Source organism: Oncorhynchus mykiss, chromosome 8, assembly GCF_013265735.2.
Source record: "Oncorhynchus mykiss isolate Arlee chromosome 8, USDA_OmykA_1.1, whole genome shotgun sequence".
NCBI classification, from domain to species: Eukaryota; Metazoa; Chordata; class Actinopteri; order Salmoniformes; family Salmonidae; genus Oncorhynchus; species Oncorhynchus mykiss.
The window spans coordinates 60713113-60740803 of NC_048572.1; the positions used below are offsets into that span (position 1 = coordinate 60713113).

Consider the following 27691-nt stretch of genomic DNA (forward strand, 5'->3'; position numbering starts at 1 on the left):
ATCTCCAGCTACATTGACAATACAGGGAAGCTGATCGAGTATAGCTCTAGACCTACTGAATAGAGCCCTCTAGTGACAATAGTTTGTTTCAGTGGTGTTTGTATATACCCCACTGCATCAGTCATATGATGCATTGTCACCTAGAGGGATCTATTGAGAATGTCTAGACTAGAGCAATACTCTATCAGCTTTGGCTAATGTAGCTGGAGATGTACACTTGTCACCTCAACATTCGTAGCCTATCAGATTGTTTGACATCTTGTTTCAAAGCGGTTTTCTGTCATACTCTACACTTCAGGGAATGTCAACTCCTGTTAGCTTTTTGTAATAACATCCTCTTTGAACTGATAGCCCATTCAAAATATCATATAGGGCATAAGAAATGGCCTGTTATAAAACCACATAGATAGCGATAGTTTCCCAGGGTTGCTATATTGTAGCCTGTATCATTGATTCATATCATTCTAATCATTCCATTGGGCTTATACCTTGGTAATGAATGATCTATTCCAACTACTATTATCCACGCCACGTTCCTACTGGGATTTGGCAAATTCAAGAGTGCCTAGTTATAGGCTATAGGTAGGCTACAGTACATTATCAAGTCTTTATTGACATCTAGTGGACAAAATACCTTAGTACATTATGTTTTGAACATGGTGGGACAGATCACAGGTTCTCTAATCTATCCCTTTTGTGATAGAAAATACATCAGGGACCCCCTCATAATCAGAACACAACTGGAGTTAGATTTTTTTTTAAATAGCATACAAGGAGATTTACTATGACTTCGGCAGTGAATGACCGGACGAACCAAGTCTCTGATTACTGCATTGTAGGAAAAGAGCTTTTAACAAAGCCATTTCTCTGTACTTGTGCACATGACAATAACACTTGAAACTTGAAACTTCTGGTCCTGGTAAGGCCTGCCTATTGGCATCGGAGAGAACATTTTTGCCGTTTTAAAGCTAATTTCCTGCAATTCTCCATATTTTGTCATGGGGCAGTAATCTTTTTTGCTGTTGTTGCAGTTTTAAAGCTAATATCCTGCAATTCTACAAATGTTTCCATGAGGCAGAGAGAAAACTTTTACGTTTTAAATCTTCAATTACAGTGCATTTATGTATTCAGACCTTTTGCTATGTAACTCTAAATTGTGCTCAGGGGCATCCTGTTTCCATTACTCATCCTTGATTGCAGTCCACCTGTGGTAAATTCAATTTCAACATGATTTGGAAAGGCACAGGGGTCTGAATACTTTCCGAATGCACTGTGTGTGTGTGTGTGTGTGTGTGTGTGTGTGTGTGTGTGTGTGTGTGTGTGTGTGTGTGTGTGTGTGTGTGTGTGTGTGTGTGTGTGTGTGTGTGTGTGTGTGTGTGTGTGTGTGTGTATAATTGGTGGAGTACTGTGGATACCAATATCTCTGGTAGCCTCGCAGGCCCATCTTGCCCAGGGTTAAGAACATAAATTGTAGATTCATAATATTACATTGTATTATATTACAACACGGATACCTCGGCAAAAAAATATATATTGAGATCTGACCGCAAACCTCCTGCAGTAAACCTCATCGGACCCCCTTTGAGAACCCCTGTGATAGATGACATGTACAATAAACAGTAAAAAAAAAAATAATACTCTGATATTAGACTATTTTTTTGTTGTTGTTGATTATTAGACTATTCGATCAATATTTATGGTTTAAAGTTCACGTATCCACGAGATGGCGCTTGGAAATCCCTTTTCAAAAATCCCTCCCTGAGTTTGACCTATCTTGACAATGATAATTTCCTGTTAGAAAAATGAGAAAGGGGCTGAGCCAGAGGGCTGAACCATGATCCTGTTTTGTGTGCGTGTAGAGGCGAAACATTCTGAAGCGGGATCTAGTGAAGGGATTATTACTGTGTTACGTTGGAAGGACGTCATGCAGTGTACGGGACTGGTACATCCAATTTAAATAATTACGGATGTCGAATTGGGAAACGGGTGAGGAAAAATATCTGTAATATAACCGAAAACGAATAACGAAAGTGTGCTGTCATTTTGGTTTATTTGCAGCTCATTGGCCACTGAGCAGGTTGACCAACTCAGGTGAGCCCTTTGCTCCGAACTATGATTCAATCAATCGAAATCTTTCCTCGGCGGCTGTGGTTGCAACATTTTGACAGTGGTAACATTGCAACGTTTCTCAGTGTGTTTGTATTACATTGTAGAAGATACGTTGTGTTTGTAAGTGTGAAATGTTTGTCTGTCGCTTATTCTCTTCTCTCTATTCTGTGTAGAGTGGAAATGAGAAGAGCGGTGGCGGCAAAGAGTGGAGCTCAAGGAAAGGAGCCTGGAAAGACAACTTCCACAGGACCAACAACGGCCAGGGAAAATGGACCGAGTTTACCAACAACACCGATATCTCCAGTCAGCCCCACGACACCAATAATAGCCCCGGTGGATCTGAAAGATGAGCCACAGTCTCCCGTCACAGATGCCACTCAGATGTTGATAAAATGTGCCAAGTCCTTCATCGTTATTTTCCCCATTTATGTGTTGGGATATTTTGATTTCAGTTTCAGTTGGGTTTTAGTAGGGCTTACCATCTTTTTCTGGTGGAGAAGACATCAAGGCCACAAAAACAACAGACTGACCCGTTCCCTGGCATTCTTGGAGCATGAAGATAAAACTGTCAAACAAAGTTTGGCGACCTCTGAGTTGCCACCATGGGTAAGAATGACATTATTTTGTTTTATTGAGTTTAACATTTTAACGGTTCTAACACGCCTACCTTGTTCCTGGTCAGTTGTAACATATGATTAGTGTTATGAATGTTATTTTCCCCTCAGCTCAACTGTCAGTTAAATAATCAGTTGCACAGTATTTTTTTAGTGTTGATAGGATAAGGTGATACAAAGGTTCTGAGTGGGGAGTCATCGGCAATGTAACCTATAATTTTGTTCGGTAATGAGCTAATTTGAAAGTTGTGAAAATGGTGGTGTTTGATGCAAGAAACCACTTTACAAAATAGAATGCATTATTATTATTCCCATACCATTATTACAGAAAATCGGACAAATTATGCTACACTCTGCCTATTGGCTATTTAGGCTTGAATAAACTCTCAAAATACACCGCTGCCCCTTTTAAGACAAAAAAAAGCTGATTACCTGACTTGCTTTTCAAAGATGTCTAGCAATGTACACGTTTTGTGCTCTTGTAGGAAGCAATCACTACCCTATTGCTGACTACAAATGATCTATAACTGGGCTAATAACTCACTAACTAGTAAAGGATATTAACAAAATGTGCACATGTGGCTACATGCAGCTTTCTCTTACTCAAGACCACAGCTGTAAACACAGTCCATTTCAGAGTAAATGGCACAGATCCATATATGGCTGTGGTCTATTTGCATATAGGCCTACTGCAGCTCTTTTTAAAATGTATTTAATTTATTTCACCTATATTTTTTATTGTATTTGTATTTCACCTTTATTTAACCAGGTAGGCAAGTTGAGAACAAGTTCTCATTTACAATTGCGACCTGGCCAAGATAAAGCAAAGCAGTTCGACACATACAACAACACAGAGTTACACATGGAGTAAAACAAACATACAGTCAATAATACAATAGAAAAATAAGTCTATATACAATGTGAGCAAGTGAGGTGAGATAAGGGAGGTAAAGGCAAAAAAAAAAAAGGCCACGGTGGCAAAGTAAATACAATATAGCAAGTAAAACACTGCAATGGTAGATTTGCAGTGGAAGAATGTGCAAGGTAGAGATATAAATAATGGGGTGCAAAGAAGCTAAATAAATACATACAGTAGGGGGAGAGGTAGTTGTTTGGGCTAAATTATAGATGGGCTATGTACAGGTGCAGTAATCTGTGAGCTGCTCTGACAGCTGGTGCTTAAAGCTAGTGAGGGAGATAAGTGTTTCCAGTCTCAGAGATTTTTGTAGTTCGTTCCAGTCATTGGCAGCAGAGAACTGGAAGGAGAGGCGGCCAACGGAAGAATTGGTTTTGGGGGTGACCAGAGAGATATACCTGCTGTAGCGCGTGCTACAGGTGGGTGCTGCTATGGTGAACAGCGAGCCGAGATAAGGGGGGATTTACCTAGCAGGGTCTTGTAGATGTCCTGGAGCCAGTGGGTATGGCGACAAGTATGACGCGAGGGCCAGCCAACGAGAGCGTACAGGTCGCAGTGGTGGATAGTATATCGGGCTTTGGTGACAAAACGGATGGCACTGTGATAGACTGCATCCAATTTATTGAGTATGGTATTGGAGGCTATTTTGTAAATGACATCGCTAAAGTCGAGGATCGGTAGGATGGTCAGTTTTACAAGGGTATGTTTGGCAGCATGAGTGAAGGATGCTTTGTTGCGAAATAGGAAGCCAATTCTAGATTTAACTTTGGATTGGAGATGTTTGATGTGAGCCTGGAAGGAGAGTTTACAGTCTAACCAGACACCTAGGTATTTGTAGTTGTCCACATATTCTAAGTCAGAACCGTCAAGAGTAGTGATGCTAGTCGAGCGGGCGGGTGCGGGCAGCGAACGGTTGAAATGCATGCATTTAGTTTTACTAGCGTTTAAGAGCAGTTGGAGGCCACGGAAAAAGTGTTGTATGGTTTGTTAACACAGTGATTGTTTATGCCATAAGGGTCTGTGAAGAGGAAGGGCTGAGTCTTGCTTCTCAATGCAATAGAATCCTACTCCAATGTGTTCTGTCTACAACAAAATCTCTTGCATATTTCATTTTGTTATGTTGCATTAAAAGTGGTTAATATTTTGTTGTTTCGATCAACAGTAAATGGAAACGTTGATGGTGATAACTAACAGGGGGAAATCCAGACAGTTGAGTGAAGTTCAATCTCATGGTTATCTCCTTGGGCTGATATTTCTTCTGCGCAGCAGTCCTGGTGCTACCGCACTGATGCAGTTTAGAGGGAACATTGATCATCAGTCACCACCAGTCTCAGCTCACCTAACGCAAACTACTGCTTATCACTGAGGACTGGTCAAGTCCACTAAGGAGACAAGTGCCCAGTAACCAATGGTATTATTTTAGGCCCAGCTCTGTTGACATGATGTAATGATGACTGGAGACAGAGGTTACGTCCCAAATGGCAACCTATTGCCTATGTATTGTGCTACTTTTGATCAGAGCACTATGGGCCCTGGTCAAAAGTGGTGCACTATATAGGGAGGTAATGTGCCATTTGGAACGCATCCCAGAGTATCCCTCCATTACATGATTTACGACTTCACACAGGCTCACAACAAATTAAGACCTAATCCTTGGTCTTTGGGTGAGGGCTTTCGATTATTCTGTTTGGGTGTGATGTACTCGCCCTTTTGGCTGCAGGGGTCGAGGCTGTTGGGTCTGTTGTTTACTAGATGTCCATCTATGTCTTTCCAATTTTCACTTTTCTATTTCTACCCTGAATGCTTGTTGTGGACAGACCTGAGGTTTCCTCCTTGAGATAGTGTTTTGGTGGAGGGTGTAGTCCTGTCACAGGTCTACATACTTGGCTGTTACACTGTTGGGTGCAGTCTGTTGGGTTTTGTGTAGGGCTGTCAAACAATTAACATAATTAAGATGCAAGTAACATGACTAGCTAGCTAAAGAATGTTGTTAGTTATCAAACCAGAAAATAGCAGCTTGAGAGTTTTTTAAAACAGCCTGCGACATGCGCATGAATCTGCAGCAGAACCCCCCCCCCCCCCAGTAATATTGGGCACAACTTTACATGATTTGGGCTATAGGCACATGGTCATCGACTGTTAACTGGGTTCCGTGTTGTGTTCTGCACTTAAAAGGGTCCGTGCGGAGAAACACGTTTGCTTAAAAGGATGAAGAAATGCTATGAAGAAATGGAGACCTGATGAACGGCGGCAAAAAAATGAACGCGATCAAAATGTCACGTTAACTTAGAGGGCCCTAGTTTTGTGACGTAATATAAATAGCCTTAATTCAGAGTGAAGAGTGTCGAGCAGTATGATGTATTGGGCTGTGAGTGTAACATCTTAATAGAGGTCGACCGATTATGATTTTTCAACGCCGATACTAATTATTGGAGGACCAAAAAAAGCCGATACCGATTAATCGGACAGTTTTATTTTTTATTTATTTATTTGTAATAATGACAATTAAAACAAACCTGAATGAACACTTATTTTAACCTAATATAATACATCAATATAATCAATTTAGCCTCAAATAAATAATGAAACATAATGCAAAAATAATGCAAAAACAAAGTGTTGGAGAAGAAAGTAAAAGTGCAATATGTGCCATGTAAAAAAAGCTAACATTTAAGTTCCTTGCTCAGAACATGAGAACATATGAAAGCTGGTGGTTCCTTTTTAACATGAGTCTCCAATATTCCCAGGTAAGAAGTTTTAGGTTGTAGTTATTATAGGAATTATAGGACTATTTCTCTCTATACCATTTGTATTTCATATACCTTTGACTATTGGATGTTCTTATAGGCACTTTAGTATTGCCAGTGTAACAGTATAGCTTCTGTCCCCCTCCTCGTCCCTACCTGGGCTCGAACCAGGAACACATCGACAACAGCCACCCTTGAAGCATCGTTACCCATCACTCCACAAAAGCCGTGGCCCTTGCAGAGCAAGGGGAACAACTACTCCAAGCGAGTGACGTCACCGATTGAAACGCTATTAGCGCGCACCCTGCTAACTAGCTAGCCATTTCACATCAGTTATACCAGCCTAATCTCGGGAGTTGATAGGTTTGAAGTCATAAACTGCTCAATGCTTGAAGCATTGTGAAGAGCTGCTGGCAAAACGCACGAAAGTGCTGTTTGAATGAATGCGTTTGAGCCTTCTGGTGCCTACCATCGCTCAGTCAGACTGCTCTATCAAATATCAAATCATAGACTTAATTATAACATAATAACACACAGAAATACAAGCCCTTGGTCATTAATATGGTTGATATCCGGAAACTATCATTTCGAAAACAAAACGTTTATTCTTTCAGTAAAATACGGAACCGTTCCGCATTTTATCTAACGGGTGGCATCCCTATGTCTAAATGTTGCTGTTACATTGTACAACCTTCAATGTTATGTCAGGATTATGTACAATTCTGGCAAATTAATTACTGTCTTTGTTAGGAATAAATGGACTTGACACAGTTCGCAACGAGCCAGGTGGCCCAAACTGCTGCATATACACTGCTTGCACAGAATGCAAGAGAAGTGACACAATTTCCCTAATTATAAGAAATTCATGTTAATTCATATTAACTAAATATTCAGGTTTAAAAATATATCCTTGTGTATTGATTTTAAAGAAAGTCATTGATATTTATGGTTAGGTTTGGTGCAACGACAGGGCTAAATCATCACCCGTTTGGTGATATAGGCTGTGATTCGATGAGAAATTAACAGGCACCGCTTCGATTATATGCAACGCAGGACACGCTAGATAAACTAGTAATATCATCAACCATGTGTAGTTAACTAGTGATTATGTGAAGATTGATTGTTTTTTATAAGTTTAATGCTAGCTAGCAACTTACCTTGGCTTCTTGCTGCCCTCGTGTAACAGGTAGTCAGCCTGCCACGCAGGTGGTTAGAGCGTTGGACTTGTAACCGGAAGGTTGCAAAAATGAATTCCTGAGCTGACAAGTTAAAAATCTGTCATTCTGCCCTTGAACAAGGCAGTTAACCCACCGTTCCTAGGCCTTCATTGAAAATAAGAATGTGTTCTTAACTGAATTTTCTAGTTAAATTTCCGATTGTTATGATAACTTGAAATCGGCCCTAATTAATCGGCCATTCCTATTAATCGGTTGACCTCTACATCTTAACTTTGCTTACTCAGACTTCAGCTGAAGATCATAGGGAGAGTTGTTACTGTATCTCGGAGGGATCAGGGAAGGGAAAAGTCCATTCACCTGATGAGAGGTAGTTGTCTGAACATTGTGACTGATTATCATTGTTCTTGGTTGGGATATAGTTGATCCCACTTGTCATTTTAAGGGTGGATTTACATTCGATCTTACTAGACTTATTTTACTATCTCTCTTCAACCTCAGATTTGCAACTTTTCTGTTTACACTAGCCTTGGATGTGGTGTAGCCCAAGCCACATTCCTGCTTCATGTGTGAGTGCAGCTATTACCATACCGTAAATACTAGGGCCGTGACTATCAGTGTTGCGATACTCATTACTATCGTGGCAAGGGAACAAAACATGAAGCGTAGTTAACTTCTTTAGTAAAACAGTCCTAATGTTGGAAACAAACATCCGTTTGTTCTCTTCCAGAGTCACATTTATTTATTTTCCAAACTATAGCACACAATATTTTACATACAGTAGGTTTTTAAAGGACCAAAGATTTAGGTTTCCTTCACGTTTTAATTTTTGCCTTTGAAAAATGATTGTGATACTGCTATCTTCACAGCCCTAGTAAATACCATGGAATATAGACAAACAAATTAGGATAGCAATTCAAACTATACAGGAGCTTCTCATCTATACCATATTGCATATAGTGTTGCACACTCGATTAATGCAATGATTCACAAATGTGTGGATATTTTAAAAGCCTTTCATTTTCTAATTTGGCTAACAGAGCAAAAATGGTGTCTACTGGTATTAAGGTAATTCTTGCATGGTGTGGGAGAGCCGTTGACTTTGCACTATCACTCAGGGGGGTGTAGGTGGTATAGATGTCTACCTCCGGAGGCAGTGTCGGAGACATCACTTAGAGAGATTTGTGTCTAGATCCGTCTCTTTAAACTACACAGGTATCTCTACTGGACCTAGTTTGTGTTGTCAACAGGGGGGGAAAGTAGATTAGGTATGGGCCTAATCAAATAATTACATATAGAATCTCTAATTCAATAGGATCTCAATGGGCCTAGTCATAAAGATTTGTCATTAATGTTTATAATGTTTTTTATTGTGGCATAAACACAACCTGTCGTGACGTTCTGATCTGATTTGTCAATCACTTCAAAGGGCTCCTGTACTAGGCTACCCGTGTACTAGGCTACCCGTGTACTAGGCTACCCGTGTACTAGGCTACCCGTGTACTAGGCTACCCGTGCACGTTCATCCTCTCACAACATATTACCAGCCTCCGATCAGTGGTGAAAGGGTAGACATATTTTACAGCAAAAAGTGTAACCACATTTTGGCGATTGTCTTTAGGCCAGAGGTGATGTGTCCACTGCGGTCTATACACGCGTCTCGGTGTCAGCCACTCATCTCTGCCTTGGCAAAATGGCAGTGTTCTCGTCGAACTACATCGCATTTTGGAGCGTAGGCTATACCACCTGTTTAGGTCCATTCGCAAATGTTTCATGCCTCTGACATGCGGTAATGATTCATAGCGGTGACATTTTGTTTTCATTATTGTGATGGCTCATGTTTTACCGGTATGGCGTACCTCCACTATTTATTTTGCCGGGACACCTCATTTTCACCCCTGGTCGGCGAAGCAGTGTAGTGTAAGGATGCCCTTATTTGTATGGGTACCCACTTAATCAGCCAGCTAGATCAATGCTGCTACTCAACATGTTTGTTTCCCAACTTCAAACAACAGTTCACTTTCCCCACATCACTGTGCTTGACAGTAGCTCAAGAGCCCTCATGGAGAGACTATGTAGGTCTATACTGGCCCCTATACCTATTAGGTCCTGCTGTGTCAGAGCAGCTCTGAAGGTCCTGGGGATGGGCTGATTTTCATTAGGCTAGGAGGGAGGGAGGAGAATACGGCTAAATTCTAGAAGACCGAGCTTCCTTCCGGTAATATATCGTCAGCGGAAGACCAACATGAATGCTGTTGGGATATCCCATCTTTCTGACACTGTAGGGTGTGCAATAAAAAAAACATGTTTTGAACAATGGGTAAAATTGTGTGTTAATTGTGTAGCTAGTCGTGTAAGAAACCAATAGTCCATACCTCATGTCTCCATCATAATCTGTTCTAAACTTCTTGGAGTTTTTACCCTTGTAGGATGGTCAAAATTAGGGCGACTAATGTAAATCAATGGAGGCAAGAGAAAAAGTGGTCAAAAATCAGGAATATAGCGTCAGCTAGGTTGGATGCTGTGAGAGTTAAGGCTACCTGACAGGCTGACCATTGAACTTGTCATCTTTCTTGTCAAATCAGGAGGACATAATACAATATAGAGGTAAGATGGATTTCGATTTTGAGATATGACATGTAGAATTGCTTTATTCAGGTATTTATATGGCTTGTAATAGGTCCTTATTGTAGATCTGACAGGTTGACATTTCACTCTGACAGGTGGACAAGTCGGGGCAAGTACAGGCAGCTTTGGTTAAGTAGCCTATACAGAACAATCAATTCCACACACAACTTGTCTTGGTTACTGTCAGAAACCTGCCCCTGTGTCTGACATTGAGAAAATCAGAAGTAAGCAGCAAGTACTCTGTCAGGAGGAGTGGCATTGATTGTGACGTGATCCACAATACAATAGTTTGAGCTTTATTTGAAAGAAATGCAGCAGGCCTTGCCCTCCTCTAGACTAGGACTGTATCCCAAATTGTACCCTATTCCCTAAATAGTGCACTACTTTTTGCCAGAGTCCTATAGGCCCTGTTCACTACAAAGGGAATTGGGTGCCATTTGCGACACAGCCAGACTAGGTCTCAGCAAATATGCCTGGAATCAGGCTTGAAACAGTGTGGGCTGCCACTCAGCCTGTTGAGCCAGTAATGTCTCATAGTGGATGGACAGTTTTTTTTTGTTTTCCTTTTTTACAGAAATGCACACTTACCAATAACTAGGCCTATTTCCTATATTTAAGGTGGCTTGCTATCTATATAGATGTCATGCCCGCATCTCTCTGATTCAGAGGGGTTGGGTTAAATGCTGAAGACACATTTTCAGTTGAATACATTCAGTTATACAACTGACTAGGTATCCCCTTTTTCATAGTCTATTCCTCTGAGCCAATATAAGCCTCCCTCTCTCTCTGTTTTGCACTTTCCAATGGTGTGTCATCATGGTGTGTCAAAAAATTGTTTGTTGAACAGAGAACCTTGATTATTTCAAATGTGCAGACCCTGTGCTGTTTTTTATGACCGCCACTACCTTCACAGAGTCTCATGGGAGCGATGAGTGTTGAACACAGCCTTGTGCTGTCGAGTTTTGCCTCTGACTACAGGGAGAGGAGAATAGGCTTTGTTTGACTTTTGTTCAAACCTACAGTCATGGGATCAAAGTAATGTACTGCTGTTGCATATGACCCTAATCACCTCCACACACGGTCTCTTATAGGAGTAACGGGTCTCAGTGACCTGGAGAAGGAAAGACAGTCCAGTCATCATCACAGTGATATGACTGACACATTTATGGGGGATCTAAGGACAACACACTCAACCATACAGGAGCTTTTACAAGGTGAATTTCCTCGTTATTATACCACCCTGAGACACAATATATTTCCTGTGTTGCCTGTATAGTACTTTAGGTTATGTAGTATAGAGCCGGATCCTGCTCTAGTTACTCTCGTGCATGTTTCCCCTATATACATTAAGCAGAGGTGCACCGCTTCCTAGTGGATGACCTGCTCATGGCATGGCAGATACTGTAGCTCATGTGCCACAAAGGCCTGTGAAGGTCTGTGATTTGATACTCCCCACAATGGCTCTCTCTGGTTCCTGTGGTGATGTATACGTCCCTCTCCACCCTACCATAAAGGCTGAAATATATGTGGGAACAACTGTCTTGTCATATAGTATGTCCTGTCCTGCAACATTTACCTCCCACCATTGATATAAACTCAGCAAAAAAAAAGAAATGTCCCTTTTTCAGGACCCTGTCTCTCAAAGATCATTTGTAAAAATCCAAGTAACTTCACAGATCTTCATAGGAAAGGGTTTAAACACTGTTTCCCATGCTTGTTCAATGAACCATAAACAATGAATGAACATGCACTAGTGGAACGGTCGTTAAGACACTAACAGCTTACAGACGGTAGGCAATTAAAGTCACAGTTATGGAAACTTGGGACACTAAAAAGGCCTTTCTACTGACTCTGAAAGACACCAAAAGAAAGACGCCCAGGGTCCCTGCTCATCTGCGTGAACGTGCCTTAGGCATGCTGCAAGGAGGCATGAGGACTGCAGATGTGGCCAGGGCAATAAATTGCAATGTCCGTACTGTGAGACGCCTAAGACAGCGCTACAGGGAGACAGGACGGACAGCTCATCATCCCCGCAGTGGCAGACCACGTGTAACAACACCTGCAACACAGGATCGGTACATCTGAACATCACACCTGCGGGACAGGTACAGGATGGCAACAACAACTGCTTGAGTTACACCAGGAACGCACAATCCCTCCATCAGTGCTCAGACTGTCCGCAATAGGCTGAGAGAGGCTGGACTGAGGGCTTGTAGGCCTGTTGTAGCAGGTCCTCGCCAGACATTACCGGCAACAATGTTGCCTATGGGCACAAACCCACTGTCGCTGGACCAGACAGGACTGGCAAAAGAGTGCTCTTCACTGACAGGTTGTAGTTTTGTCTCACCAGGCGTGATGGTCGGATTTGCGTTTATCGTCGAAGGAATGAGCGTTACACCGAGGCCTGTACTCTAGAGGTGGAGGGTCCGTCATGGTCTGAGGCGGTGTGTCACATCATCATCGGACATCAAATCAAATCAAATTTTATTTGTCACATACACATGGTTAGCAGATGTTAATGCGAGTGTAGCGAAATGCTTGTGCTTCTAGTTCCGACAATGCAGTAATAACCAACAAGTAATCTAACTAACAATTCCAAAACTACTGTCTTATACACAGTGTAAGGGGATAAAGAATATGTACATAAGGAGATATGAATGAGTGATGGTACAGAGCAGCATAGGCAGGATACAGTAGATGGTATCGAGTACAGTATATACATGAGGTGAGTATGTAAACAAAGTAGCATAGTTAAAGTGGCTAGTGATACATGTATTACATAATGATGCAGTCGATGATATAGAGTACAGTATATACGTATGCATATGAGATGAATAATGTAGGGTAAGTAACATTATATAAGGTAGCATTGTTTAAAGTGGCTAGTGATATATTTACATCATTTTCCATCAATTCCCATTATTAAAGTGGCTGGAGTTGAGTCAGTCAGTGTCAGTGTGTTGGCAGCAGCCCCTCAATGTTAGTGGTGGCTGTTTAACAGTCTGATGGCCTTGAGATAGAAGCTGTTTTTCAGTCTCTCGGTACCCAGCTTTGATGCACCTGTACTGACCTCGCCTTTTGGATGATAGCGGGGTGAACAGGCAGTGGCTCGGGTGGTTGATGTCCTTGATGATCTTTATGGCCTTCCTGTAACATCGGGTGGTGTAGGTGTTCTGGAGGGCAGGTAGTTTGCCCCCGGTGATGCGTTGTGCAGACCTCACTACCCTCTGGAGAGCCTTACGGTTGTGGGCGGAGCAGTTGCCGTACCAGGCGGTGATACAGCCCACCAGGATGCTCTCGATTGTGCATCTGTAGAAGTTTGTGAGTGCTTTTGGTGACAAACCAAATTTCTTCAGCCTCCTGAGGTTGAAGAGGCGCTGCTGCGCCTTCTTCACGATGCTGTCTGTGTGAGTGGACCAATTCAGTTTGTCTGTGATGTGTATGCCGAGGAACTTAAAACTTGCTACCCTCTCCACTACTGTTCCATCGATGTGGATAGGGGGGTGTTCCCTCTGCTGTTTCCTGAAGTCCACAATCATCTCCTTAGTTTTGTTGACGTTGAGTGTGAGGTTATTTTCCTGACACCACACTCCGAGGGCCCTCACCTCCTCCCTGTAGGCTGTCTCGTCGTTGTTGGTAATCAAGCCTACCACTGTTGTGTCGTCCGCAAACTTGATGATTGAGTTGGAGGCTTAGCTTGTTAGCTAATTAGAGTGATCACTTATTTAAATATAAAGGTCAAATATTTCCATTGCATGTTAATGGATGACTTTGTGTTTAATTGCAACCACATTTGGAGCTCTAGACAGTGTGGCAACATTTCTGAGAAGAGTCATTTCAGTCCTGATGGATAACTAATGGAATCAGTGTAAAGCTGGTCAGACTTTTCCTTGAAAAGGAAGTGATTAGCTTCCTTGTTTGATAGCGTTGCGGAGGGTATAGCTGCACTGTTTGTATTCGGTCGTGTTACCAGTCACCTTGGCCTGATTAAAAGCAGTGGTTCGCGCTTTCAGTTTCACGCGAATGCTGCCATCAATCCACGGTTTCTGGTTAGGGAATGTTTTAATCGTTGCTATGGGAACGACATCTTCAACGCACGTTCTAATGAACTCGCACACCGAATCAGCGTATTCCTCTGTTATCTGACGCAATACGAAACATGTCCCAGTCCACGTGATGGAAGCAGTCTTGGAGTGTGGAGTCAGCTTGGTCGGACCAGCGTTGGACAGACCTCAGCGTGGGAGCCTCTTGTTTTAGTTTCTGTCTGTAGTCAGGGATCAACAAAATGGAGTCGTGGTCAGCTTTTCCGAAAGGAGGGCGGGGCAGGGCCTTATATGCGTCGCGGAAGTTAGAGTAACAATGATCCAAGGTTTTTCCACCCCTGGTTGCGCAATCGATATGCTGATAAAATTTAGGGAGTCTTGTTTTCAGATTAGCCTTGTTAAAATCCCCAGCTACAATGAATGCAGCTTCCGGATAAATGGATTCCAGTTTGCAAAGGGTCAAATAAAGTTTGTTCAGAGCCATCGATGTGTCTGCTTGGGGGGGGATATATACGGCTGTGATTATAATCGAAGAGAATTCTCTTGGTAGATAATGCGGTCTACATTTGATTGTGAGGAATTCTAAATAAGGTGAACAGAAGGATTTGAGTTCCTGTATGTTTCTTTCATCACACCATGTCTCGTTAGCCATAAGGCATACGCCCCCGCCCCTCTTCTTACCAGAAAGATGTTTGTTTCTGTCAGCGCGATGCGTGGAGAAACCCGCTGGCTGCACCGCCTCCGATCGCGTCTCTCCAGTGAGCCATGTTTCCGTGAAGCAAAGAACGTTACAGTCTCTGATGTCCCTCTGGAATGCTACCCTTGCTCGGATTTCATCAACCTTGTTGTCAAGAGACTGGACATTGGCGAGAAGAATGCTAGGGAGTGGTGCACGATGTGCCCGTCTCCGGAGTCTGACCAGAAGACCGCCTCGTTTCCCTCTTTTTCGGAGTTGTTTTTTTGGGTCGCTGAATGGGATCCATTCCGTTGTCCTGGGTGAAAGGCAGAACACAGGATCCGCGTGTTAAAAAAACAAACATATTCTTGGTCGTACTGATGGTGAGTTGACGCTGATCTTATATTCAGTAGTTCTTCTCGACTGTATGTAATGAAACCTAAGATGACCTGGGGTACTAATGTAAGAAATAACACGTAAAAAAACAAAACACTGCATAGTTTCCTAGAAACGCAAAGCGAAGCGGCCATCTCTGTCGGCGCCGGAAGTACGGAGACATTGCCTGCAATGCCTGCAATGACAACAAGCTATCTCAACGCTGTGCGTTACAGGGAAGAAATCCTCCTCCCTCCTGACATGACCCTCCAGCATTACAATGCCACCAGCCATACTGCTCGTTCTGTGCGGGATTTCCTGCAAGACAGGAACGTCAGTGTTCTGCCATTGCCAGCGAAGAGCCCGGATCTCAATCCCATTGAGCACGTCTGGGACCTGTTAGATTGGAGGGTAAGGGCTAGGGCCATTCCCCCAGGAATGTCCGGGAACTTGCAGGTGCCTTGGTGAAAGAGTGGGGTAGCATCTCACAGCAAGAACTGGCAAATCTGGTGCAGTCTATGAGGAGGAGATGCACTGCAGTACTTAATGCAGCTGGTGGCCACACCAGATACTGACTGTTACTTTTGATTTTGACCCCTCCCTTTGTTCAGGGACACATTATTCAATTTCTGTTAGTCACATGTCTGTGGAACTTGTTCAGTTTATGTCTCAGTTGTTGAATCTTGTTATGTTCACAAACATATTTACACATGTTAAGTTTGCTGAAAATAAACACAGTTGATAGTGAGAGGACGTTTCTTTTTTTGCTGAGTTTATTGCTTTCTGACTACTGATCTGACTACTTTCCACAGTAGCAGAAAGGGCTAAACCTGCAACCTCTGGTTGAGTTGGAAGTTGGAGCTGTCGCTTTTGACCCGCTGCTCTGTAATGCCTCAGACACAGTTACTGCTACTGACTTTTGACCTAGTAAGCAAACAGAAGATCTGAGTGTGATAGTTTCATGGCACTAGAACCTTTTTCTTTTTTTACTGTAATAATACTGACATCTGTCACAAATGCACTATTCTGAAGGCAACACTAGTCACGTCCTAACCAACAAAATGTAAATAGCTGGTGAAAGCAAGACGACCAGTGTAATTCCATGTCTAGGCCTATACAGTATATTTTTGTTATTATAGTGTTTCTCTCTCTCTTCATAGATAATCCAACAGAACACAAATCTCGTAAATTGTTCCTGTGACTGTATGTGTCCACTGATGTGTGTGTGTGTGTGTGTGTGTGTGTGTGTGTGTGTGTGTGTGTGTGTTACCCAAGAGGAAATGCCTGCGTTAGAGGCAAGAGAGGGGGTATCCTGGCGAGGTTAAGGAGAAGGGAGAACCAGCCACCTCTTCCCTCCATTCTACTGGCCAATATACAGTCACTTGATAATGATAGATGACCTCTGATCGCAGGTTTGCTACCAATGGGACTCTCAACTGCAATATTCTCAGCTTTTCTGAAACATTGCTCACGGACAACTGTTGGCTGTCCAACTGTCTCATCAACAACAACTGGTGTGCTGACTCGAGCGCGGTGAAAGTATCAACTCATTGATCACAGTCTTGGAATACCTAATGGTCAAATGCCGACCCTTCTACCTCCCGAGGGAGTTTTCAGCTGTTATCGTCATTGTTTTATATATACCACCTTAGTATAAGAAAAATAACAATCTGGCACTTGTGCTGACATTACTTCCAGAGGCAGTTTGGAACTTGGTAGTGAGTGTTGCAACCGAGAACAGACGATTTCTACGTGCTACGTGCGTCAGCACACGGCAGTCCCGTTCTGTGAGCTTGTCTCGTCTGCCACTTCGGGGCTGAACCTTTATTTCTCCTAGACATTTCCACTTCACAATAACGCACTTACAGTTGATTGGGGCAGCTTAAGCAGGGCATACATTTGACGAACTGACTTGTTGGAAAGGTGGCATCCTATGATGTTGCAACATTGAAAGTCACTGAGCTCTTCAGTAAGGCTGTCAGAAACGGGTGTGGCTGAAATAGCCAAATCCACTAATTTGAAGGCGTGTCTACATACATTTGGTGATGTAGTATGTCTACCTCTATCACTCCAGTATCCCTGCATATAGTAAATATGATACTGGAACTGACCCTGTATATAGTATGCTTGCTTACTTGATCATGTTCATCTTGTTTTTGTCTTATCTTGTTATTTTTAGTACTGCATTGATATTGATTACTGCATTGCTGGCTTTAGAGCTTGCAAGAAAGGCCTTTCACTATGCATGTGACATTACAACTATATAGGGATTAGGGTGCCATTTGGGGCGTATTCCCGCACGACTCTCCCATGAGCTGTCATAAGGTGAGATGACCACAATGCTCCACCTCACATGAGATAGGCCCTCTACATTGGTTAATATTTACATACTGTACTAAGATACGCCATAACACCATGAACTATAAGCCTATCGCCATACAGACAAATTACAATAAGGCTTGAAGGAGCTTTCTAAATAACCCATGTTTATTTTATTATTAAACCATTTTATTCATGATCCTCTGTGTGTTTTCCGTGGCACCAAAAACAAGAGTTCCCCCTTCAATGGGCACTGAGTCTGTTGGTTGGAAACCAGACTGTCCACCAGACTGACTGTTCAGTCAAACCAGGAAATTACTTCTCCTGTGAGGAATTACAACAAACTTCTGCTTTTATTTTCCACTGTGTGGGATCTCTCTCTCAAGGCAGGCTGAAATATGCTGCTAGTCAAACTCTTGTTTGTCTACCACAGACCCTAAAAAGGAGAGCAACATCCTGATAATGTGTCATTGAAGGGGGAACTTTATCTGGGAAATGAATCGGTTGTCTTCGGTTTTAGACAAGAAAGTCAAATCTGATTGTACAATATTATGCAGACTCATGCCTGGCTATTTGGGATTGAGTTCATGGTATTACAGTCAAATAGCATCCCTATGCATTGGAACTGCTCCGGGGTGAGGTTTCCCCTATGTAGTAAAGATCTAGGATCAGCTTCTCCTCCCCCAATCCCATTTTCCATGTAACTTACCCAGGATCAGTGTTTACAGGCATCTTCACCCTACACCCATTCAAACCATACTTGTCCAGTTTCTTTACTTCATTGATTGAGCAATACTACTTTAACACTCCACCACTACTTTTACATAGTTCCTTTCATCATTGAACTGATCTGATCTGTATTCGAGTACATCCCAATTACCCTGCTCAGTGCCTATAGAATTTAGTTACTCTCTCTGTCTCAATATGAGCCCAGGATTGCTCTCTGAACAGTCAAGCTTGTGTATGAGGCGTGACTGTTGCGCGTTCCAAGTGGCACCCGATTCCCTATATAGTGCATAGTGCACTACTTTAAAAGCGGTGCGCTATGTAGTGAATAGGGTAACATTTGGGATGCTGCCGGCCAGCAGAAGCTCTCTGTGCAACTGCATGTCTGTCATATTCGACTCCCTGCCTCAGCAATCTCAAAGTGGCTTGGTGCTGCTGTTCTCACGCTGTCAGCCTTAGACAGCAATACTGCAGCATTGTCTCTGAATGCACAGAATCAGCACTTCCTTCCTCTCTAAGCTTTACATTTGGTGCTTTTAAACCACACCGTCGTCATCATTTCCATCTTCTTCTTCCTCATCATTCCTAGACAGCCACAGATATCAAAGCTCTATAATAAGAGGATTTAATGTTGAGGGATTGTTTTGGAGAAGAAGTGGGATTGCTGTTTTGTATCGGTTCTGTGTGTGTGGACTGTTGATAGAACTGCAGATGCCAGGGAGTCCTCATTGTTTGGAGTGTTCTGTGTACTGTAACAGTGTCTTGTTTGTCTTGAACAGATATAGGGAGTGTACAGGGAGATGACTATAGAGCTTGGCCTGGATAGCTGCATAAAACACTACTTAACAAAAGGGATGTGCTGTGTGTATGTGTTATTAGTAGAATACCAGCATCATACAACAGACACTACAGTATCCTGTCAAACGTGTCAGTTGGGTCACTGTCTATTGGTTTACTGAAAGTCTGTAATCATTTCACACACGTTTTTGACTAACTACGAATGAGACATGACGTGTTGCATCTACCCAACTGTATCTCTGATCAGACAGGAATATGAACTGATCAATGTTATTCTCTTTCATTCCAGGTTCATTATCCAGATGTGGAGAGGGTGGAATGGCTCAACAAGGTACTGAACATCTTCACTGCAGTGTCCTACAGTATACTGACCAGACCTGGATTCAAATTCTATTGGAGATCTTTCAAATACTTTGAGTGTTTGCTCTAGTCTGCCTAACAGATGGGTGGGTTTTGCAGTTTTGGGACTATCCTATTGGTCTTTCAACCCAGGCAAGCTCAATCAAGAACAGATGATAAATTATTTAAAATAATATTTGAACCCAGGTCTGATACCAACTTCCCCTGCTGCAGCACTTCCCCTGCTGCAGCACTTCCCCTGCTGCAGTACTTCCCCTGCTGTAGGCGTGCTGAGAGGCGGGGAGGTGGGCTGAGAGGTGGGCTGAGAGGCGGGGAGGTGGGCGGGGAGGCGGGCTGAGAGGCGGGGAGGCGGGCTGAGAGGCGGGGAGGCGGGCTGAGAGGCGGGGAGGCTGGCGAGCACTTAGGGCTGGGAAGCGAGCTGGCAGGCAGGGCTGGGAAGCGAGCGGGCTGGGGAGCGGACAGGCAGGGCTCGGGCTCGGAGGCGGGCGGGCTGGGGAGCGGACAGGCAGGCAGGGCTCGGAGGCGGGCGGGCTGGAGAGCGGACAGGCAGGCAGGGCTCGGAGGCGGGCGGGCTGGGGAGCGGGCAGGCAGGCAGGGCTGGGAGCCGAGCGGGCTGGGGAGCGGACAGGCAGGGCTCGGGCTCGGAGGCGGGCGGGCTGGGGAGTGGACAGGTAGGCAGGGCTGGGAGGCGGGCGGGCTGGGGAGCGGGCAGAGCTGGGAGGCGGGCGGGCTGGGGAGCGGACGGGCAGGCAGGCAGGCAGGGCTGGGGAGCGGGCAGAGCTGGGAGGCGGGCGGGCTGGGGAGCGGACGGGCAGGCAGGCAGGCAGGGCTGGGGAGTGGGCCGGTGCTGGGGCGCTGGGAGGCGGGCGGGTTGGGAAGCAGCTGGGGAGCGGCCAGGCAGGCAGGCAGGCAGGCTGGGAGGCGGGCGGGCTGGGGAGCGGCCAGGCAGGCAGGGCTGGGAGGCGGGCGGGCTGGGTAGCGGCCAGGCAGGCAGGCAGGCATGGCTGGGAGGCGGGCGGGCAGGGCTGGGAGGCAGGCAGGCTGGGGAGCGGGCAGGCTGGCAGGGCTTGGGAGCGGGCAGGCAGGCAGGGCTGGGGAGCGGGCGGGCAGGCAGGCAGGGCTGGGGGGCGGGCGGGCAGGCAGGGCTGGGGAGCGGGCAGGCAGGGCTGGGGAGCGGGCGGGCAGGCAGGGCTGGGGGGCGGGCGGGCAGGCAGGCAGGGCTGGGGAGCGGGCGGGCAGGCAGGGCTGGGGAGCGGGCGGGCTAGGGAGCAGGCGGGCTAGGGACTAGGCAGGCTAGGGACTAGGCAGGCAGGGCTGGGGGGCAGGCGGGCAGGCAGGCAGGCAGGCTGGGGGGGACGGGAGGCTGGCAGGCAGCAGCCTGATATAAATCGTCCTGTATCTGGAGCTCTGCTAACCCAGCTCCGGTACCAGCCTCCTTGGAGACCCTTCTCACTTCCAGAACTCACTGGAGAGGGAGGTGTTACTGTGACAAACAGACGTCTAGGGATTTAGTCCATGTTTCTAAGATGCAGTAGATAATAAAAAGAGCAACATTTTGTTTTCTTGACCTCTATTGGTTATTCAACAGTGTTAGAAGCTGTTGTTTTTATGGTAGACTCAAAATGTGGTAAGGAACATCACTAAAACAAAGACGAGCCAATAAACTGTAGCAGGGCCACACCCAAACAAAGAAAATGCTGCAGTTGAGATAATGGTAGGCAATTATGAGGCCATTTCCTACCTGTTAGCTATGACGCAGTAATGCTCCTAATTTTCCTTTTGAGGATTAAAGTATTTATCTTCAATTGAACAGTTTAATATTTAGTCCTATTAAATAAAACCATACAGAGAACAGGGCCGTTACCTGTGTGGTGTGTCGGACAGACATTGAGCTTTGAGAATATGACCCGTCTAACCCTGAGTCTTCCTCGTTGTCTCCCTCCCCAGACAGTGAAACAGATGTGGCCGTACATCTGTCAGTTTGTTGACAAGCTGTTCAGAGAGACCATCGAGCCGGCTGTGAAGGGGGCTAACGCTCACCTCAGCTCCTTCTGCTTCACCAAGATCGACATGGGGGACAAGGTGAGACTGAGGCATTTAGATACATGTATGTTTGTGATGAGTTCTGGGGTCAATGTTACTGTTGGTTAGGTTCCCACTGTTATGTCAAGCCGTATGGAAAGTGTTCTATATCCTGTTATATAGGTGTTTGGTCTGTGTAATATAGTTAATAGGTGTTTACAGTCATTAGCCATATATCAACAATGTCCAGTTATGTTTCCTGCATGTACATTTTCATATTTGTTTTCATATTTGTTAACCTTGACGTGTGGTTGGACCAGCGCAGTTAGGGAGTTTTCCCTTGTTTGAGCACACAGAGGCACTTGTCAACCAGCGGGTCCTGCTTTGTCATCCCATCATCTCTCCTCTCTCTCGCTCTCTCTCTCTCTTTCTCTCTCTCTCTTTCTGCAGCCACTAAGGGTGAACGGGGTCAAAGTGTACACTGAGAATGTGGACAAACGACAGATTATCATGGACCTGGAGATTAGGTATAGTCACATGCACTGTGGTTCAATTTGAAGAGGTTTCTGATTTGATGTAATTGTGCGTCATAACACATTGGTTTTGTTTATCTTTTCAGCTTTATTGGAAATACAGAGATTGATGTTGACATCAAGAAATACTACTGCAGAGCTGGTATAAAAAGTATACAGGTAGTCATGATTTTAATATCATACACATGAATACACTACATACTATTCTGAAATGTGACTTTCTCCCGCTATTGAAGAGTTGATATACCAGACCTGAGTTTGGAGAGGATCTGTCTGGTGCATTAGACTAACCATTAGCCACCGCCATATTTGGCTATGCATTATGTAAACTGCAGTTTTTCTCTCCACACAATATGTTGACACATATAGATAAGGATGAAAGGTGATTATACAATATTGGCAGAGGTTGCCCTTGCAAACCACCAGCATATTTGCTGTTCCGAGATCAGAGAGAGACAGTTATATTCAGAGTAGCCTACAGTAAAGATTGCAAACCCGTTGTCTATGGCTAGATTAAAGACTGTCATCTCAGGTGGTCTATGCGTCCACTCTGATAGGCTGTTTAGGTATCAGTCCAGATTTCAGACTGTTTTGTTGGCTCCTAATAGGTTGCTGGCTTTTCACTGTAATCATTTGTAAACGTGAGAATAAGTCCACATAGAGTATGGTTATTGAAAATGTCCTCTTAAATTAGAGTGATCACTTATTTAAATATAAAGGTCAAATATTTCCATTGCATGTTAATGGATGACTTTGTGTTTAATTGCAACCACATTTGGAGCTCTAGACAGTGTGGCAACATTTCTGAGAAGAGTCATTTCAGTCCTGATGGATAACTAATGGAATCAGTGTAAAGCTGGTCAGACTTTTCCTTGAAAAGGAAGTGATATTTTCACAACAAGGCCCATTACCTATACAGACAGTGATAGTGAAGCTGTGGATAATAAGAATATTTATCATACCACTGTTACATATGTTGTAAGACTGATACCCCATGCTCTGCTTCTGAAAAGCCACTGATTTGGCCTGTTTTCTGCAGCTTCAAGGTGTCTTGAGGGTCGTCATGGAGCCCTTGCTCGGAGACATGCCATTGATCGGAGCCATAGCTGTCTTTTTCCTGAAGAAGCCTGTAAGTACTGGCAGCCATTTTGACTAATTCTACAACTCTTGTAGTGGTTTTAAACCTCTGAGGACGGAGTGGTCTGCAGACAACTGGATGTGAAGGACATTTTGTTGAGCTCCAGTTTCAGAAAGCCCAAGTCTAATTATGATTTTTCTGCATCCCAAATGAATACCAATTCCCTATATGGTGCACAACTTTTGATGGGCTCTGGTCAAAGTAGTGCACTATGTAGGGAATAGGGTGCCATTTGGGACTTTTGATGGGCTCTGGTCAAAGTAGTGCACTATGTAGGGAATAGGGTGCCATTTGGGACGCAGACTTAGTCCATCCCCTGCTCCTTGACTACTGTCTTCATGTGTGTCAGCATCTGTTATAGATTGAGGGTTTGATAGGGGATCCCTGAGGAGAATGAGACATGCCATCAAAAGGACAAGAAGGGCACTGTAACTACTTCCTTTTGGATGTATTTTCTTCAGTCATCACAACTGAAGTGATAATAGGTACAATAGCTTGGATATATTTCCTAGCTAGTCAATAATACTCTGGCCTTATTTTCACCAGACTCAGTTTCAGGTGACGTTGATTACCAGTAGCCACTCGCCATTTGTCTCTGTGGTCGATACATGTTCTAATTTTAGTGGTGTGACGTTATGGGACTGAATTAGCATTGCTGTGTTTATCCGTAAGATATGGGTCTTATCGCCTCGGTGTCGGGGTGGGGAGAGCAAATGAGCTTTATTTGGAGTCTCCTCTGTGCTGTTATTGCAGTTGAGGCGGCGTCTCTCACATTGGGTAGGATTTCTGCTTACTCTTCATATTGATTTACCTCTACGACGAACTATGCTGCTTATCGCCTGTTATTACTCATTAAAGGTCTATGGTAAATCAGCTGGACATCCAATCTATAGCATCTCATACAACAACCCTCCCCTCTTGGCCGAAGACATATTAACCCCTAAAGCAACTAAAATCAGTTAGTGTTGGACCGGTGCTGTGAGCAGATCGTTCCAGGGCAGCTGAGATGAATCATTTCTCGCCAGTTAAACTCGATAATCGTCACACAGAACCAACCTTTACAGTCCAGTCCTGATTACAATAGCATACCACATGTATTTTCCTAGCCTGTCTAGAACTACGCTCATTGTAAAACGTAATCCTAACCACTTTTAGTATCAGTTGTGATGCAATGACACAGCGTTAAAACAATAGAGTTAGTAGAGACATTGCAGCAGAGACGAGGAGCTGCCATTAGCCCTAGAAACACAGACCACAGAGATTGGCCAGAGGGCTGACACAGATCCCCAGTACAGTATCTGCCAGTGCTATTTTCTCCCTGATCTGGTCCGAGGCATTGGTCTAAGTCCTGGGATGAAGACTGGGCTGTAGTGAAGTCCTTAAGAGCGACAAACAGCCGTCTGTCTAAGCCTTATTTTAACCTCTGGCGCTCTGCTATTTCTCTTGAACTGGACTCTTTTTAGCCTGGTCCCACATCTTGTCTCTTCTGTCTTGACAGATCTGGGACCAGGCTAGACTGCTATAGAGCCCATGGTGCCTATACACGTTCACCTCTGACCTGTAGTGCAGTCATAGAGACTTTTAAAAGAATGACCAGTCCAGTCTCTAACCAGTCTATCATTTCCATTGTATTTACCGCCCCCTTGAAGACGGCATTACCTGTAAAGCGCTGGTCCTTCATAATCCTCCTGCCCCTCAACCCTGACAGGACAGTCTATCGATCCCCTAAGTTGTGTTGTTTGGTCTCAAAGCTACTGTCAATGAGGTATCTGACACCCTTTAGGCCTGGCTGATAACCTGTGCCCGAGGGAGGTGGAAATGTGAGTGGCGCTGCTGAGGCTGCGTAGTGGAGCCACTGTGTGTTTGAATGTAGAGCAGTGCAGCCAGCCAGGATAAAAGGCCTCACCAGGACTGTTTGATGCCGCAGCATTCTCCTGCCATGCGGCCATGCGGTCATAACCAACGAGGAAACCACCTTTTCTTTCCACTGACTAACAGAGGGCATTTGTTTAACCCAACGTCATTACATTGAGACCCTTGTCATGTGCTCTTCATCTATAAACAGCACTGATTGTTGTTGTTTAATATTTTTTTACCTTGGATATAATCAATGCATTTTACTGGTAGGTTACTGTCTAGAGTCATGGCTTAGTTAGCAGGGCTATGACGATAGCAGCATCACTTTCTTTCAAGGCAAAAATGAAAACACGAAGCAGACAAACTCTTTGGTCCTTTAAAAACCTGTTGTAATATCAAATATTGTGTGCTATTGCTTGGGAAATAAATAAATATCACTCTAGATTAGAACTAAATGATGTTTGTTTCCAACATTAGGGCGGTTTTCCTGAATAAGTTAAATCCACTTTGTGAAGGCTAAGTGGGTGCATGCCGCCCGCCGTCCTGCCTCGCCAGATAAAAGCCAGACAGCGGTTCGGACTGCTCTGCAGCCTGCCTGCCAGTCAACCAGTCGCTGCTCTTTATGGTTCCTTCCAAAATGGCACTCTATTCCCTATGTAGTGCACTACTTTTGACCAGGGCCCATAGGACTCTGATCATAAGTAGTGTACTAGGTAGGGATTGGGGAACAGGGTTTCATTTGGGATGCAGATATGTCTTCTTTGTATCCCCACTGCAGTCAGAACATTGGAGCAGGCTGTGAAACATATCTGTGTCAACATCAGGAGAGACAGGAAAATCATCATAAACGCCCAGCCCAGGCCTTAGACAAGTGTTGAAAGCATCATCATCACCTGATCACTGTCAGCCGTTCCTTCTTGTCCTGTTTTCTGTTATGCATTTTGGGTAAGGCATCACGTGCCACTCCTTGCCCGACAATACATTCAAATCCAGGTGAGAATTGGAGTAGGTGAGAAATGTACTCATTCTGTTGCCAGAATTCAGAAGTTCCTAATTTTGCTGGAATGTGTTATAGTTGAATAAGAAAAATGAAGGAACACTGTCATGATCACACAAGAGCACAGCATGTTGTTTACCTTGTAGGCCTTTAGGTCATTAGAGCTGTTCGTTATGGGAAAGAATGCTGCTGTGTCGTGGTCAGAATCCTGTCAAAGCCTGTGCCTGCAGCACTTTATTTGTTAGGATGTGGGAGAATAGATGTCATTTTTCCTGGTTTAAAATGTCACCTCTGGTCTCTTTTGACAATCGACCAAACATAAATGATTGACAAGCTTGAATTTAGCCTGAAATGTTCCGTAGACAAAACATTTATACAGTAGAGTTTTAAGCTGTACTGTAACAGCTTTATGCTTTGCACTAATGTCTGCTTACTGTATGTACGCTACAAGTCAAGTCCTCGTCTTAAATCACCCAGATGTTGACTTTCTGAGCTGCTTAATAGCATGTTTCTCAGCTTTGCAGACATTGTTAAATGAGCAGTTTAAATGTGAACAAAGTTAGAAACATAATCTCACCTTGCCCCCTGTCCTCGACCTTCACACACTGTTGCAGACCCACAGTTCAGAGACATGGCACCTTATTCCTTATAGTGCACTAATATGGGCTCTGGTCTACAGTAGTGCACTATATAGGGAATAAGGTGCCATTTGGGACACAAGCATTCTCTCTTAGTGGATGACTTCTGGCACATGAGTCATGACTCTCTTAGTGGATGACTTCTGGCACATGAGTCATGACTCTTAGTGGATGACCACTGGCACATGAGACATGTTTGGTTGACTTTATTTGGTAACTATGACAACCTTTAGACTAATGCCAGTCCTTTTATGGTAAGTAGTGTGCTAATGTGGTAGGAAACTACTTAGAGAAAACGATAATGCCAGGATTCGGGCAGAGGCTTGATTCTTATCCACAATTGATTTAGGCCTACCCTTCTCCTTATTTCAAACACTGTTTCAGTCAATGTTTTTAGAAACCCTTGAACCGTAAGTGTCTGAAAATAACGTGAATTTGATGGGAGAGGTAATGTGCCTAGACTGCTTTGCTGTCATCTGAATTTTCTTGATGGCATGTATGACTCATAAACTGAGAGGAGCCGACATAGAGCATTCTCTGTTGCTTTTGGGGAGTGGCACACAGGCAGTGTTCTATTATTCAGTGGGCAGATCTTCTGGCTTGGGTACTGAAACAGAGAAAGACATGGCTTGCATCCCAAATGGCACCCTATTACCCATGTAGTGCACAAAAGTAATGCACTATATAGGAAAGGGTGGAATTTGATATGCACTCATGGCTCTTTCACCCTACCGGTCAGACTAACCCAGTAACATAGCTAGGCAGGTCACAAGGCTGTGTTCCCCTAGAGACTGTCACAACACAGCATTCTCAGAAAGCTTGATTCCTTCATCTACGACCCTGGAACACTGTCTAGGCCTACGTTCATTCCTGAGCCTACAAAATGTTTGGCGTTGTTCTAAGTCGTTTTGCAGTCGTGCAGTATTGTGAAGCTACAGTGCACCGTTGCTGCACACATTCTGGCATTGTCCTGAAAACTTCGAGCTGGCGTTAAAGTATTTGTTTGGAATCCAATCCACA

The 27691-nt window shown here is 44.2% G+C and overlaps 1 protein-coding gene across 3 annotated transcripts in view; it reads left to right on the forward strand.

Annotated features, from left to right (window-relative positions):
- The first annotated feature begins 1793 nt into the window (after positions 1-1793).
- The window catches only part of LOC110530264 (extended synaptotagmin-2), a 60413-nt gene continuing 34515 nt past the window's right edge, over positions 1794-27691 (forward strand). The window contains exons 1-7 of one of the 3 annotated variants that reach the window (XM_021613179.2): positions 1794-1986; positions 2283-2715; positions 19416-19457; positions 21434-21568; positions 21959-22035; positions 22128-22200; positions 23081-23170. In XM_021613179.2, coding sequence (XP_021468854.2) covers positions 2290-2715; positions 19416-19457; positions 21434-21568; positions 21959-22035; positions 22128-22200; positions 23081-23170 — 843 coding nt within the window. In that variant the 5' untranslated portion in view covers positions 1794-1986; positions 2283-2289. Of the gene's footprint in view, positions 2171-2282; positions 2716-19415; positions 19458-21433; positions 21569-21958; positions 22036-22127; positions 22201-23080; positions 23171-27691 lie in introns of all 3 variants that reach the window. The other 2 variants (XM_021613180.2, XM_021613181.2) reach the window with 2 other exon arrangements.